Source organism: Trachurus trachurus, assembly GCF_905171665.1.
Source record: "Trachurus trachurus genome assembly, chromosome: 13".
Taxonomy (NCBI): domain Eukaryota; kingdom Metazoa; phylum Chordata; class Actinopteri; order Carangiformes; family Carangidae; genus Trachurus; species Trachurus trachurus.
In genome coordinates, this window is record NC_139892.1 from 24,737,938 (window position 1) to 24,752,975 (window position 15,038).

The 15,038-nt window shown below is 44.1% G+C and overlaps 1 protein-coding gene across 2 annotated transcripts in view; it reads right to left on the reverse strand.

Annotated features, from left to right (window-relative positions):
- The window catches only part of aplp2 (amyloid beta (A4) precursor-like protein 2), a 57,205-nt gene that overhangs the window by 24,900 nt on the left and 17,267 nt on the right, over positions 1-15,038 (reverse strand). For both annotated transcript variants that reach the window (XM_083985493.1, XM_083985492.1), the window contains exons 2-3: positions 3,951-4,124; positions 2,216-2,345 (exon numbers count right to left, since the gene is read on the reverse strand). In XM_083985493.1, the coding sequence (XP_083841619.1) occupies positions 2,216-2,345; positions 3,951-4,124 (304 nt within the window). The remainder of the gene's footprint in view (positions 1-2,215; positions 2,346-3,950; positions 4,125-15,038) is intronic.

Below are 15,038 nucleotides of genomic sequence, written 5' to 3' on the forward strand. Positions count from 1 at the left end.
GAAGAGTACTGTGCTGCTGAGAGCTATACCAACAGGCACAGACATTAAAGAGCTTCTACAGACAGAACAGACAAATATCCTCATAAATCTTGTTTGACCAAGGTTCAGCAGCTGCCTGTCGTCACAGCAAAACTTTTCCTTCATGCAAGAAACACTGTGTACAAGACGGTCCCAGTCAAACCAACAGCCCAGTCACACATCAGCCACCGACCGTTCCCACCATTCCAAGGGTAATAATAATAAAAAAGTCTCCTAAATAATCCTCTGCTGTTTTACAAAGACATCATGCTGCAGGGATTAGAGTGCAGTGGAACAAAAATCACATTCATTTGTGGAGCCATTGTTTGGGGACAGGAAACATGGAGGGATTGTGGCTCTGTGTCTGAGACTATGTATATCGAGAGATAGGATACAGCACAGCTCAGTCTCTCTCTCTTTTTTTTTTTACACTGAGCTCCTTCCTTAGTCCTTGCATTATTCATATAAACCTATTAACTTGACAAGGGTGCTGGTCTGGCCTTTTTAATCATATCCTTCAAGCTATAGCCCACCTCCCTTTGGTCGGCTTCCTTTTCGTTTTTTGATTCTGCTATAATTAATATACACTGATGATGAGTATAAGGCCGAACCTCTGATGTCCGTTTCACTGGAACACTACGTGAAAATCACAAATGATGAATTATTCAGCAGCGCTTGTCACTTCACTTGATATGACAGTGCGGCCTGACAAGTCCTGGACTGGCGGGGTGAGGCGCGGTGAGGTGAGGTGAGGTGAGGTGGCTGAGGCATGCTGTGGCTTGTAGCATATGATCAGAGCCCTCCAATTAAGCCACTAACATGCTCCATTACATAATTAAGCAGAAACCCTCTCAATAGCATCCTCCTTGCCAGCACCTTATGTTTATCTCTCCTTCTCCATCTGTCTCTGCTCCCTCTATTCAGGCTCCTCATTTGCAGCCCAGCGGAGCAACAGAGAAGGCCTTTGTAATTTGATGGGGCAAGAGTGTGCAGACCTTTAACAATAATGACAAAAATGTGCAAAAACAAGCAATCAAGCTATTTAATTACTCCAGAAGAGGTAATGGGATTCTTTTAATCAAATGGCAGTCAGGGCACGGTTGCTGAATCATAATGAGAGGGTCTTAGGTTGTTGATTAATGCAACAGACGGGAGGACAGGGGCTATCAGGTGTGGTGTGATGCAAGATGAGAGCAAACCAAGGAGAAATTTGGAGAGCGATTCTGTCCATGAACCTGTCTCATCTGTATTCCCGTCTCAGCCGCCGAGGGGCCACTCCAGTTGTGGTGTTTGCCATCCCATGAATTTCCCAAAAGCCTCCTCTCTGCGTTTGCCAAAAATGCTCTTGAATGGTAGCCCATTTCACAGTCCAGTGCAACTGCTAATGGCTTTTTCATCTCTGAGAGCGGCACAACTCAATCAGCAAGAGGCTTTCGGACAGAGGAAGGGTGCTGGCTGGAAAATGTTTGCAGCAGAGAGTTGGATATTTTTTCCTGCCTGACATCGCTGGACAAGCACAGGGAGAAGTCTTGTTTCAGGACTCCATTTCTCCGTTGCTGCAATACTCAGAGGCAGCGGGAGTGTTGTGTTGTTTTTGTAAGTCGACTCGGCAGGTACAGAGGCATGTGGCCTGCAAAGTGTGAGGCTCCATCTGACATTTAATAAAGCAGAATGTAGCCATGTTGCCACTGCTGATTACAGTGATGCTACAGGAGACAGAGGAGGGAAAGAGGTGTGTATGATGGCACGGCTGGATGGAGAAATGGAGAGTAATAAAGCAGGCCTCCTCCTCCTCGCAGACCTCCCTCTCACTGACCCTGTGTGTCTGTGTGAGTTTATGGCCACTGTCTGAGGGGGAAAATAAGATTGTGCTTTATTGCTCAACAAGCCTCCCAAGCAATAATAGCTTTTCTCCCCGATCTATCCGTTCTGAGAGACATTAGCTCCCATCCAGCCTGGACCTGCTCAATCTGCAGCTCAAGGCCTGGATTAGTCAACTGAATAAGACTCCAATATTGCTCCATGTCACCTCTGCCTATGGCTCAGATGCATCATAATCTCCCCTTTCTCTGTATTATAAGAAGCACTAATACAGAAGAGGGGTAGGCAGCAGGGGAGCCCTGATATGAGGGGCTATTTACAATCTCCTGTGTAATTTGTCCAGGCCGGTGAAATACTCATTAGTGCGAAAGCTTACCTAAGCATTTGTAAGGCACCACAATGTGGGCGTGGCCTTTGCACACCTTCTTCTCCTTCTTGCACCAGTTCTCAATACGAATAGGCTGGTTGGCTTCCACCACGTTTGTGATTTGGAGCTCGGGATACATCTGTTGGAAAAAGAAACAGAGGGAAACATGAGAGGGGAATAGGTATGTGTTTGTGTGTGCGTGTGCAGGAGAGAGAAGGTGGATCTTCAATGGGATCCTTAAATCCATGCTGCTTTATTCTCTCTAGATGCCATCTGCTCAACCGTGAAAGAGTATGAATTTACACTTTCTTCAAATGCCATTAAAATGTCATCAATAAATGCAACTGAAGCTTGTGGAGACGGCTGCTCGAGAATGTACAACCCTGCTTTTTCTGTGGACAGCCGCATAATAAACCACGACAGCCCCCCTGGGTTAGGAGATACAGTAAATAAGAGCAAGGGTATCCATGTTGTGGAAAACATGTCTTTAACCGTAAAAAAAGAAAATGAGAGAGGGTGTGCTAATTGACATGCCACCGGCAATACAGAAAATGATCTTTCAGCAACAGCTCGATAGCCAGTGATAAATCAAAGTGAAATGAAAACTGACTTTTTGCACCTGAGTGGCTAGTTCTACCCTGCATAACACAGACATATTCATTGATGAACGTCCACATATTTCTTTTTTTGTCTACTAATGTAATATAATTTTAATTACTCTGATATCCTGAAAAGGGAGATAATTGAAATTTACAAGCATCATCTTACATCTTTGTTACATGTGTTGTGAAGATACTGAACTAAAACACCCTTTTTCTTTGATCAGTCAAAGTAATGAAATCTGACATTGTATCGCATTAAATTTACTGTAAAGTTACTTTTAAAGGAGCAGTGCAACATTTTGAGAAAAAGTGCTCATTTGCTTTTCCTCCCTTAAGTTTGATGAGAACATAATGTCCATTAAACATTAATCTAGCCAGCAGTTTAGTTTAGCTCAAGCACAAAGACTGAAGTCAGAGTCAAACAGTGAAACTGTTCTGCTAAAAAACATCACTAAATTAGATTTACAACATTTCCTGTGCAATGGCTCTGATTTGAAGAGACTTACATCATTATACATCATTATATACATAATAAGCTTGAAATGTAGCGAGCTCTTGACTGGAGCAATGAGACTGGATATAGAAAGCAAATTATAGTGAGTGTGCCAGTCTTAAGTTCATATCTAAGACTCAATAGCATACTATCGAGTTATGATCATTTGAAAAAAAAAAAAAAACATGTTCAAATGTACCCAAACACACTCATTTCGAAGCTCACATCACTACATGTCCCAGAAATTTGTTTTCATCAGTTGCGTGTGTGTGGTTTCAACGCTGCCATGGATCTTTTATGAACCCTATCTAAACCCTATATATATCATATCATACGTATAATAGATCCATGTGGTGTCATTACTTTACCCAATTTCCAGGTCACGTAAACCTGAGCAATTGAATATTAAAATCAAATGCGGTCCTTTGGCCTGTTTTTCGATTTCATTATTTTGATCTGAGCCTTAAATTGAAAGTATTTAAGAAAAGGCCTTATTCATATAATCAAAAACAAATAACAGAATAACCAGTCACTTTTTAATTTCTTGATTTTTGATTGTCAACTGAACATGGAAAGAACGTATGATACTGTGGTATTGATAAGATGGAGATTAGACATGTGTGTGTGTGTTTGTGTTTCAGCAACTCACCTCCTGGCAGTACTGCAACACACCCTCTTTGGTTCCTACACAGCTCTTAGTTCCAGATGGGTCGGGTTCCCAGCGGCCAGTCTGAATATTGATGTGCATGTTGAGCTTTCCGCAGAACATCGCCACCTGTGGCTCGGCCACGGCAAACCCTGTGCCTGCGTTGGCTGCTAGCGCCTGGAGAGACAGGAGGGAGAGGGAGAGAGAAATGGGGGTCAATGCAGTCAATCATTACAGAGCCCATAAAAGCTGGGGGAGTTTTCTGGCTGACAACTTGAGACACTGTCTGCTGCACACTCACTCTTCTCATAAACACCATTATGAAGCAGACACAGGAGCTTGATACTGTCGAGTCTGATCACACAGAGCCGGTTCTGCTCACGTACTGCAATGGATAACTATGCACGACGTGATGGAGCAACATCAGTACTGCCTGTCAACACTTGGCTGCTACTGCAAGCCAATGCTGCAGTGCTGAGAGAGCAGAGGGGCTCAGACAGGAGACAAATTAAATGCACCTCGGGAATGTTTGGCTAGGTTGATGGTTAAACAAGTAGGGGTTTGATTGGATTTGTGCACAGAGTTTTTTTTTTTTTTTTTGCTCTGATGCCCATTGAGTGACTGAGAGGCTGCACACAGAGCAGGAGAGAAGAAAAAGCTGCAGTCCGTCGTCATGCCTCACAAACCAGGACATTCCTAGTTCAGGGCAGAGCTTTGCTCATTCAGACCTCTTGGGACTAAACTCTCTCCACAAAGAGTGGATCATTTACTCTTCAAGGTAAACACTGATGGTTTCTGAGCCACAAATCACCTCAGACGCATAGGAAGACAGCGTTTGTTAAAAATATTTCTGCGACTTCCTCCCAGAGTTTCCTATCGTTGTTTACCTCTTAAGCCTTTGAACGAGAGGGGAAACGTGCTATCTCTCCCCCCCCGATGTTCGTCCTATCATCATTTACTGAACTCAGCCAGCAGGAAGCAGGAACACCCAATCTGCCCATCCTTCACTCCAAATAGCTAAACACCACTCTGTGTGGAAAATGGACATCAACTGTCCAAAGCTACCATGTAATCAGCTTTCACATGATTGCCTTTGCAATGCGTCGGTGTGGTGCTAGCATCGTTCAGCTCATCAGCTCCTCACTGGGATGATAAATCACAGCCTGCTAACAGTCGCCTGATGCTGGTGGGGGCGGGGTGGGGGGGTGTCACTGCACGGGGAAGCTCTAATGAATTAGTGAGGCGATGTGGCTCTGCATGCCAAACTATCCAGAAACACACACCAGGGAGCCTCAAGAGAGGAAGCAGCATGGAACTTATCCCCTCTTGATTGTCATAAAGTCATCAGGCTCAGTAAACAGGCTTCAGCCCCAGAGAGAGAGAGAGAGAGAGAGAGAGGGAGAGATCAAGGGATTGAGTGAGGACTACTTGGACGCAAATGCCCGGCTGTTTGTTGGCTTCTCAGCCTCGAGGAGACACGAGCGGGTGGCGTCCTCTGCAGCGCCGAGCCAAGGAGAAAACAGCTGAAGAGGGAGTAACAGCGTGTTAGACAAAGCCCTCCGTCTAATTCTGCGCAGGCTCTCAGGCTGATAATAGGTGCAGAACAGAGTAGAGCGAGGACAAAACAAGTGCTGTGTAATCATCAGTTGGCTGTGGCGTGTGATGAACCAGAGCTGAGTCTACACACACACACACACACACACACACACACACACACACACACTGAATATAGCACCAGGCAGCCACATAGCTGCACAATCGCACTTGGTGCCCATGTGTAATCATAAAACACACACAAATAACACGCAGGCACATGTCCACATCCACGCAGGCGAAGTGAACGCACGCCGGACTGTCTTGATTTAGACCTGGAGGCACAACAGCCTCAGATTCAGCCTCATTTCCTCCTCCTTCCTCCATCTCCATGTCTTTTGTCCCACTCCTCTCCTCCCTCCCTCTCTCTCTCTCTCTCTCTCTCTCTCTGCAGCACCACGGGCTTGTTTGCTCTCCTCCCTCTCATTCCTTTGTCAGATTGGCTTGGGGTGTATGAGAGGCAGAGAGTTGGGGAGGAAATGAGAGATGGTGAGAAAACACGTTAGGGAGGAAGACAAGGGAGACAGTGACAGCCTGACCACAACTAAACGGCGCGGCAGCTGAAAAACAAGTGTCGGGGCCTGTCCCAGCATCCCTTTGACTCCTCTAGAGTGATAAAGTGTCAGTGTGGCTTTATAACTCTCCAAGCCAGACAATGGCAGTGGAGTCAGTAGTTAATAGCACTGCCTTAAATCTGCAGTCACATGCCTGTTCAGCAAGAGCAGCTCTGGGCCAGACTTGTACAAAGAGAAGAATGATGGAGGGCAGCAGAGAGCATGAGAAGTGACACGTACTGTATAGACAGACAGAGAAAGAGAGAGAGCAGGTGGGAAGATGAAGACTTTTATCTCATCTCTGCTCTAATCAGTTATGTTGGCTGAAGCAGAAGGACGACTGGCCTTGAGAAACCAGACTCAACAGCCTGTTCTGTTGTCTGTGACACACTGACACACACACACACAATACTATTAGACAAACAGTCAGTGTGGCTCTTGAGCTGGTCTTTCGTCTATCTTCCTGCTGACAGAGTTTTTCCCTGGTCGTGACTCAGCAACGACTGGAAAGTTTATTTCACCAGTCACAATCTTTTATGTCATCAATACAAATCTATTCCGTTGGTCATTGCGAAATTGAGTCTGAAATGAAATAAGACGAAACAGAAGTAAATCTTTGACTCAGCACAAAGCGACGTATGAATAAACCCGCAGGCTATGGGTTAACTGTGGGTCACACCAGTTTTGGCCCCACTTTTTTTTTTTTAAACTGTGACTTGATGTAACTGAACGTCTCCTCAAAGGTCACCTGAAATAACCTGACAGTAACTTGCTTCTGCCGTTTCTGTCGTTGTTTCCACATGAAACAGAGGTTGAGGCCAGGACTTCATGCAAGGAGTGACTTCATTTAAAGTTCAAACATAGTTGAAACAAAGACTGCAGAATTGGCACCGACAGCGGCCTTTAAGGATCACTTGTCTTCTATTTTCGTTGCCTGATCTTGTTCTTAATGCAGAAAGGTGCAGATGAATTGATGACCCAGGGGCACACAAACACACAGACACACACTTAGACTCATGTTACAGCTAGTCTTTATTCAGCTTGGCAGGGAGCAAATATTTTGAGAGGCTATAAGAAAAGACAAGGAGGAGAAAAAAATTGTATCTTCCAGATACCTGTGCTAATAAAAACAACTTTAATTTCTTTAATCCAGTGATCACTCACTCACCACGTGGATCTAAATTCTACTAAATGGTCTTATATTTCCAAATCATTTGCTATCAAATTCAACCTTCTGGTTCTTTCTGATAAACTTGTGCGTCAAATGTAGCAATAACACACAAAACCACACCTGCTGACAGTCAGGGACAAATTGGGGGAGGCCCGAAACTGGGCTGTCTAACCATTAAATTGTTGGCAGGAATAATTTTTAATAATAGGCCTATTTGTAGAAATAAATGTAATATTTGAGTTATAGAAAAACATTTTTTCTTTTTTTTTTCTTCCTAATTGTCCTTGAACAAGTGGTCAAGAACATTCCCATTTCAGAGTTGATTTGTCTCGCTTCTGTAGTAAAACATCAGAATGTCTGGTCAGCACAAGTGTGCAACAAAGAAAAGAGAAGAGAAGAAGAGAAGAGGAAAATAGAGGCTTGAGGGATTTTATGAACAAATATTCAAAAAAACAAAAGGTGATGATTATTTCTGTCGGCTGGCCTGCACACAAACACAGAGTTACTGGAAAAATACGCTGCCACACCTAACGAGTGGAAGTCATCGAGCATCCATCTAATTACTGACTCACTGTGAGATGTTATATCATGTGTAAGTGTGAAAACACTGGCTGCTGTGCGGAGGCTTAGCGAGTCAGAGGAAGAGACAAAAGAGGGAGGGAGTGGAAGTTGGGAAAAGGGAGAGGCAGGAACGGAGGGGAGCTCCAGCAAAAAAAAAAAAAGGGTAAATAGACAACTGCAGCAGGAAACGTGTGTTGTTTGGCTCATGTCCCGGCTTGACATATTATTATTCTCCAATGAACGCAGACTGTAATGCTATAAAGAAACGGTGTGAAGCGGCGTGAGCGCAGGAGACAGGCTTGCCACCGTGGAAGCCTGTCAAAAGCTGTGTGGGCTGAGGATCATTTAGCTCGATTTCACTCTTCGCAAACGCACACCAGCCTGTCACTGCTTTCCCAGTCTGACTCTAGCACACAAACATGTTTTATTAGCCTGTTCTCTGTGTGTCGAGCCAAGTTTCACATAAAACAAGCAAAGACATGACAGCGCTTGTTGTGAAATAACGCATGGAACATCACATGCACGCACGAGCACTTGTTTTTACCCTTGAAACGGAAGAATATGAGTCTGGTTCTCTAATGAGCAACACACACACACACACACACACACACACACACACACACACACACACACACACACACACACACACACACACACACACACACACACACACACACACACACACACACACACACACACACACACACACACACACACACACACACACACACACACACACACACACTACCCATTACCCGGCAACAAAGCAGAAGAACAATGTTATTTTGAGTTCCAACATTTCCTATCTAACTTACATCACACTGTCATGTCCTGATGTACACCACTGAAAGCCTACATACATTTATCTAAAAATAATAACGGTGGGTGTGTGTAATGTTTTTTCAGGATCATTACCTGGAGACTTTTCACTTATTGTGGGTGATTGACAGTCAAAATGAAAGCATTCACATTAAAATGCTGGGCTTAGATGCAATGACAAAATGATTAATCAGAGACAATTGCACAAAAGCAAATTTAGGTTTCACAATCACTGTGATAGGCTATTCTTCGGCTCAGGCAATTTCCGAGTCTGTAAAAGCCGATCTTTTCTTTAATGTTTCTGTTTGAGAATAAAAGGCAGAAAATAGTTTCCTTCAGCATTGTGAAAAGAAGCAAAAATGAACTCAGATATATTCATCAATGCTGATTGTATGCAGACACCAGCAAGAATAACAGAAAAGGGAATGTGCAACAAAAGAATATAATAGGCTACTGGCTTGATTTTACAAAAAAAGGAGAAGAAAAAAACCCAGGTAGTATTCCTTAATGAGGTTTTAGAGAAACCCTCCTGGACGTGCATGGGTCAGTTAATACATGACCTTCCACACAGCATCTGGACAGGATCCAAAGAAGCTAATCCGATCTGTGTGTGTTTGTGTGTGTTTGTGTGTGTAAGCGTTTGAGGATGTGTGTGGTCTCAGGTCAAACACTTGGGGCAGCGTGAACAGAGTGTGAGCTCGGGGACACACACCGAGAGGACAGTGAGAAAGGGGGAAATGAATAAATGAGGGCCATACTATTCAAAACAGCGGGGTCTGAGAGTCAGCGATGACCCCCCAGTACAAACACAGAGATGAAAACTTTGATGCAGTCAAAACAAACGGCCGTGCACAAACTCCCTCTGTGAGCAGACAGCAGACAGCCTAATGAACAAGTTATGAACAAGTTAGGTGTTGGTGGCTGGCTGACATTTCTGACAGACATATTTTCTGGTAAACTGCCTGTGTTGCATTCAGGAGCAGACACACTGCAATCAGCTCCAGTGTCAACAGGTCTATAAACCTCATAGGCCTCACAGAGCGGCGGCAACAAGTCTAATTTTGGCAGAGGTATGGTGAAGCCATCCCCAAAGTCTAGCCCTTATAAAAGCAGCTCCAGACTGAGGCACCGATCAGGACTCGTGGGTTCCCAGAATGCTTAGTGTCCATGTGACTCTGTGGAGAAATGCCTGGCATCGTTAATCCACCTAATCCTTCCCTGTGGTGACTTAACTACTTAAACAAGATAGGCAGTGGTGAGAAAGGCGCATACACATGTACAGGAATACCTAATGTATGTACAATATATAGGGACATTAAATCAACACTGATATTTCTCTTTGCATGTAGTAAAAAGTGTTGATGTGTTTGGGACCAGGGTTCTCTGCAATGTCTGCGTTGCTAATGAGTGAAGCAGAGCAATTAAAGCAGCTTTATTTCTTTATTAGCTTCTACTACAGCTTTTACAGCTCTTGGTATAGCATGAACTTGTTACCAGCTGCAACGACGAAGCTGTTGCTGTTTTCATCTCTTGAGTCTGTGTTTGTGTGTCATTACGGCTAAATATGGTCCTGGAGACAGCTAGCGCAAACCACCACGGAGATGGTTTTAGCACTGGCAGGCGTTTACATATCTGGAGAGCTTTTGTCACCGTGACAGCGACACAACTGTGCTAGAGGCAGTCAGGAAGCTTTACATGTGATTTCTACGATAGGTGTGGTCCAACCCAAGAAAACACCCCCATGTTTTTGGGTGTCGTAGCTGTTGTGATCCCATCAACAGTTCAGTTTATTGTATCTTGAGCTGGTTGGTGCTGTAGCAATCAAATCTGTTGGTAGGATTATATAAGCAAGGGTTTTAACTCATTGCGTAATGATAACTTTGCCATGTTCAGAGATTTCCAGCCCGACTCAACACTTCCATGGATACGTTCACAGACGATGGTAAAAAGGCGACATTTTCAAACACTTCAAGAAGATCTTGCGATGTGATCACACCATCTGCACTGCCTGTCGACATATTGACGTTCAGACCCACGAGTGCTCTGTAGTCATTACTGCTAATGATCCATCCACATGTGGACGGATCATTACTGTGAGTCCACTGTGGTACAGGAGGATGTTTTGCAGCCTGCAGGCTAATATTAGCTCTAAAGAGAAGGAGAAAGAGACAGACTTTGGTGTACCGTGTCTCACATGAAAAAAGAGTTTAGAGAGCATCTTCAGTTGGGACATTAAATCTGTTTTTTTGGTTTGTTTGTTGCTGCCACTGAATAGACATGAGTAGTTTCACATCACTGGTACTTCATGGTGATTGAGACACAGGCTGGAATCAATAAAACATAAAACATAATATTCCTTTCACACCATAAGTTGATGATGAGCCATTAATAAGCTCTGGTCAATCATTGGAACGACGATCACAACCTGTGGATGTTTTCATGAGCTGATCGTGTTAGAGCTAATAAATATGTTATGGGAATCAAAGTTGGCATTGCTTATGTTATTTATGCACCTGAAATATCCAAGGCTGAAAGAACTCAATGACTCGACAACAGCTGATTGATCAATTGATTGTAAAAAATAGTTGGCAATTGTGTCTGCTGGTCAATTGACTAATTGTCCAATCGCTTCAGTACAGTTAATTAGAGACTGAATACCAGCACCAGAGAAGAAAAACCAAGGGGTCACATTACTAAGTCTCCTACATGTCAGATAATATCTCCTCTCACATCACTGTACGGACATTATATCAATACAGGAAGTGTTTATGTTGAATCTATAGTCTTTATCAATAAACTGTTTGAAATGAGACTTTTATATTTCTGTTAATTACAGGTCATCACAGGCATTGACCTGCTCATTGATGGGGCTCAATACAAGTCCTTAAATACTTACTGCCGCTTTAACTATCCATCAAACCACCAAATGGGGTCGTATGAGATGGGTGTGAATCTCTTGGTGATGAAGCCCACAGGAGGATCAGGGCCTGAGCCACTGACACCATCATTACACAAGCAGCAGCTCACCAGCAACAGATAACAGATGAGAGGGGGAGGACATTTAGCAACAGAGGGACAGTGACATTTTCCTACTGACCAAGCACCTCCCACCCTTTAAACGGGCAGACAGTAAAAACAGAATAATAAAAGGGGGAGAAAACGGTGTCAGGTTCTCTGACTCTGAATCAAAAGGGCACCCCCCTCACTGCAATGCAAATGAGCTCCTCTGTCTGAGTGAAACGGCCTTTTGTCTTTACCATTTGAAGTGTCTCGAGACTACTCTGGAGTTGCCCTATGAGTCATCGCTCCAAGCCCACTGTGTTAAAAATGCTCCCACAGTTTTGGAAACAGGCTGTCCAGTCAGTGCCGGTGTCTTCTCCTCCAAAGACGACAACATAAAGTTGTGAGATTTACACTTCCGACTAAATTCTGCGAGGCTCTTCCTCTTAAAGAAGAAACACCACTCACTTCTCACTTCCTCAAATGCCCATGGGGAACTTCTCCTTAAAAGGGCAAGTGATGAAGAAAAGTCACTTCTTGTAAATAGTCATTTGCTTTGTTCTCCTTAAGTATTGAGAAACACTTTTCTTGGAAAAAACTAAATCAGATTTGTTCACACTGATAGATTCACTCAGAACAATTTACTGTATTTGTCCAAGGAAACCATGAGATGAATGTTTGTGTTTGTGCCTGGTGTTTGAGGTGTCAGCAAGATGCTCCACAGAGAGCTGAATATTATGTTTCTGTCCAGTATCGGTTCACCTCGGAGAGGCTCATTAACCTTCCATCGTTCTCTCCCAGACAGGACCGTGCAAGACCGAAAGATCTGCTGTTCTCTCTGCCCTGAAGAGTCACAGGGGAAGTGAAAAAACACAGTCACCACACACCCATCGCCCACCGCAGAGGAGGACGATGGCATGGCCATGACACGCCGGTACCAGTAAGCCTATTTGTAATCCTTTCAGCCCAACCTGTGCTTGATTGAACACGTCGTCCTAATGTTAATGAGACTTTGTGGAGCAGCTCCAAAACCTGTGAAAACCCTGGAAATGCCATTGACGCAGTCAGTCAAGGAAATTATTCAGCAGGGAAACGGAGCTGATAGAGCTATGAGAGTTCAAAGTGATGAGGGATCTGAGGGAGATTTAGGGAGACAATGTCTACCTGTTTGACTCCTCATACCTGTTGACTGCTTGATTACTGCTTCTAGATTAGCCTGTTACCTTTTCAATGACTCATCTTTATTTGACTTTGGTCTCAACTGTGAACACAGATGTATTTGACTAGATCTTGCTGCCTGCATTCCTGAACAGGTTTCCTATTAAGACAATAAACTGAGACCTAATGAGCTTAATGGGCTGCCTGATGTTGTCAGTCCAACGTAGTGCAAAATGAGGATGAAACCTGAGTGCAGAGTTCTCCTGTGCTTTTTTCCTTCAGGAAATTCTTGGTTGCATATTAACCACAAAGTAAATTTCATCCTCTTTCGAGATAATTATTTACTGGTGTTAATATTCTACATGTCCCACCTTCAAAGTGAACCTCACTAACAGTTTCCAAGGAAAGCTGTGATTGAGCTACAACTTGATCTCACAGAGCGTGGCCCGAATGTCGCCATGCTCAGTGAAGGGAGGTGAACAGTAGCGAGACACGTCCGTAATTAAGCTCCAGCTTGAAGATGAGCAGCAGCTCGCTGGTTGCACACTAACATTTGTGGTGATTGAGTAGCGCAGGTCTGTCTGTGTGTCAGGGGGAGATAACATGGCCTCTCTCCAGCTTACAGCAAACGGACGTGAATGACGACTTGTTCAAATGGCCCGTCACTATGGAAACCTTCTACAAAAGCATCCCAGCTATTCACACAGAGGAACATTGAGGCTGCAGAAGAAAGAGAGAGGCAGAGGGGAAAAGAGAGAGGAAGAGGGGGAAAGAGGGGAAAGAGGGAGGGAGAGAGGGAGAGTGAGGGAGAGGGAAGGGAAGAGGCAAAGGCAAAAGAGAGAGGCAGATTGAAGAAGTGGAGCAGGGGAGAGCGAGGAGGAGGAGGGAGAAGAAAGCTGGGAGATAGAGCATCAGAGGCTCACAGCCACAAAGAGAGAAGACAGGAAGGAGAAAAAAGAAAGGAAGAGCAGGAGGGATTGCAGAAAGAGGATAAAATAATGGAGAAAGAGGGAATGAGGCCACAGTTGTGAGAGACTGGCATATGAGACAGAGTGTGGCAGTGGGGGAGAGGAGATGGGAGGCGTAGTGGCGAAGGCTGTGTGAATGGCACAGAGGACGACACTCACAACAACAGCTATACTCTGGCCTGTTGGGTGCGTTCAGCAACACTGTGTCCTTGTGTGCAAACACGTAAATGACCCTCAGCTCCATACGCTTGCATGTTTCCCCCCGATACACATGCACATAGTAGGCATACAGCACACAAAGACACGTCTGTGCTCGGTGCCCTCTTCAGCAAACAAAACCCTGCCCATTACCACAGCAGTGTGCATCGGTGTGTTCAGAAATGTCGCTTCACATCACGAGGAGACACTGCTACACCTGCCCAGTAGGTAGTTAGCGGTTAGTCACTGCAGGTTAGTGCCATGCAGAGATTGGGTGAAAGTTCACGTGCACACACGTAAACAATGTGGAGACACTTGTGGCAGTTTCATGAGAGGAGGTTTAGGGGTGAGAGACAATGGGAAGTAGGGTTATAGTACAAGCAGGTCCAAGGCCTGGTGTACTCTTAGAGTTTTAATGTAACTTTTCCACATTAAAATGTCTAAAATAACTATGTCACAATTTTTTTATTGTGTTGTGTACTTAGATTGTCCCAAATGTTTCCAACAGCTCTCAAACCCAGAGAGATTTGTTTATTTTTTATTTATCCGTAAAACTCATTGAGATTTAAAAACCTCTTTTACAAGAGTGACCTGGCTAAGAAAGCAGTGCACAAAACAACACCACATAGAATTATACGAACGGTATAAACATTTATAAATTACAAATTATAGAGGGTAAGCACAAGAATCAATGGATCTTCGTTCTCAATCCTTTAAAACTGTCTGAATTCCCCCAAGCCAATGAGTTTGTTGATTGTAGTCAGCCAGTGGTTTCTTTTATTTGGTGTCTGTCAGTCATGTATATATGCATGTGTTGGCGTTGAGGTTGCCTCCTTTTATCCGCTTCTAAGCCACATTTTAAAGATTTTAAACATTTTTTACACCTTGGTTGTTTTAAACTATATTCTAACCAGATGAAGGAGTTTAGTCATCAGGCGCCTGGATCTGAAGTTATCAGAGAAAAACTGAGCAAAAGTTTGGCAGCTGAGCTCCCGGCTGCTGGAGACGTCTTGTGTCCGCTGAACGGTGTTGACGAATCACAGATTTTTTTTTAACATGAAACTGGTTT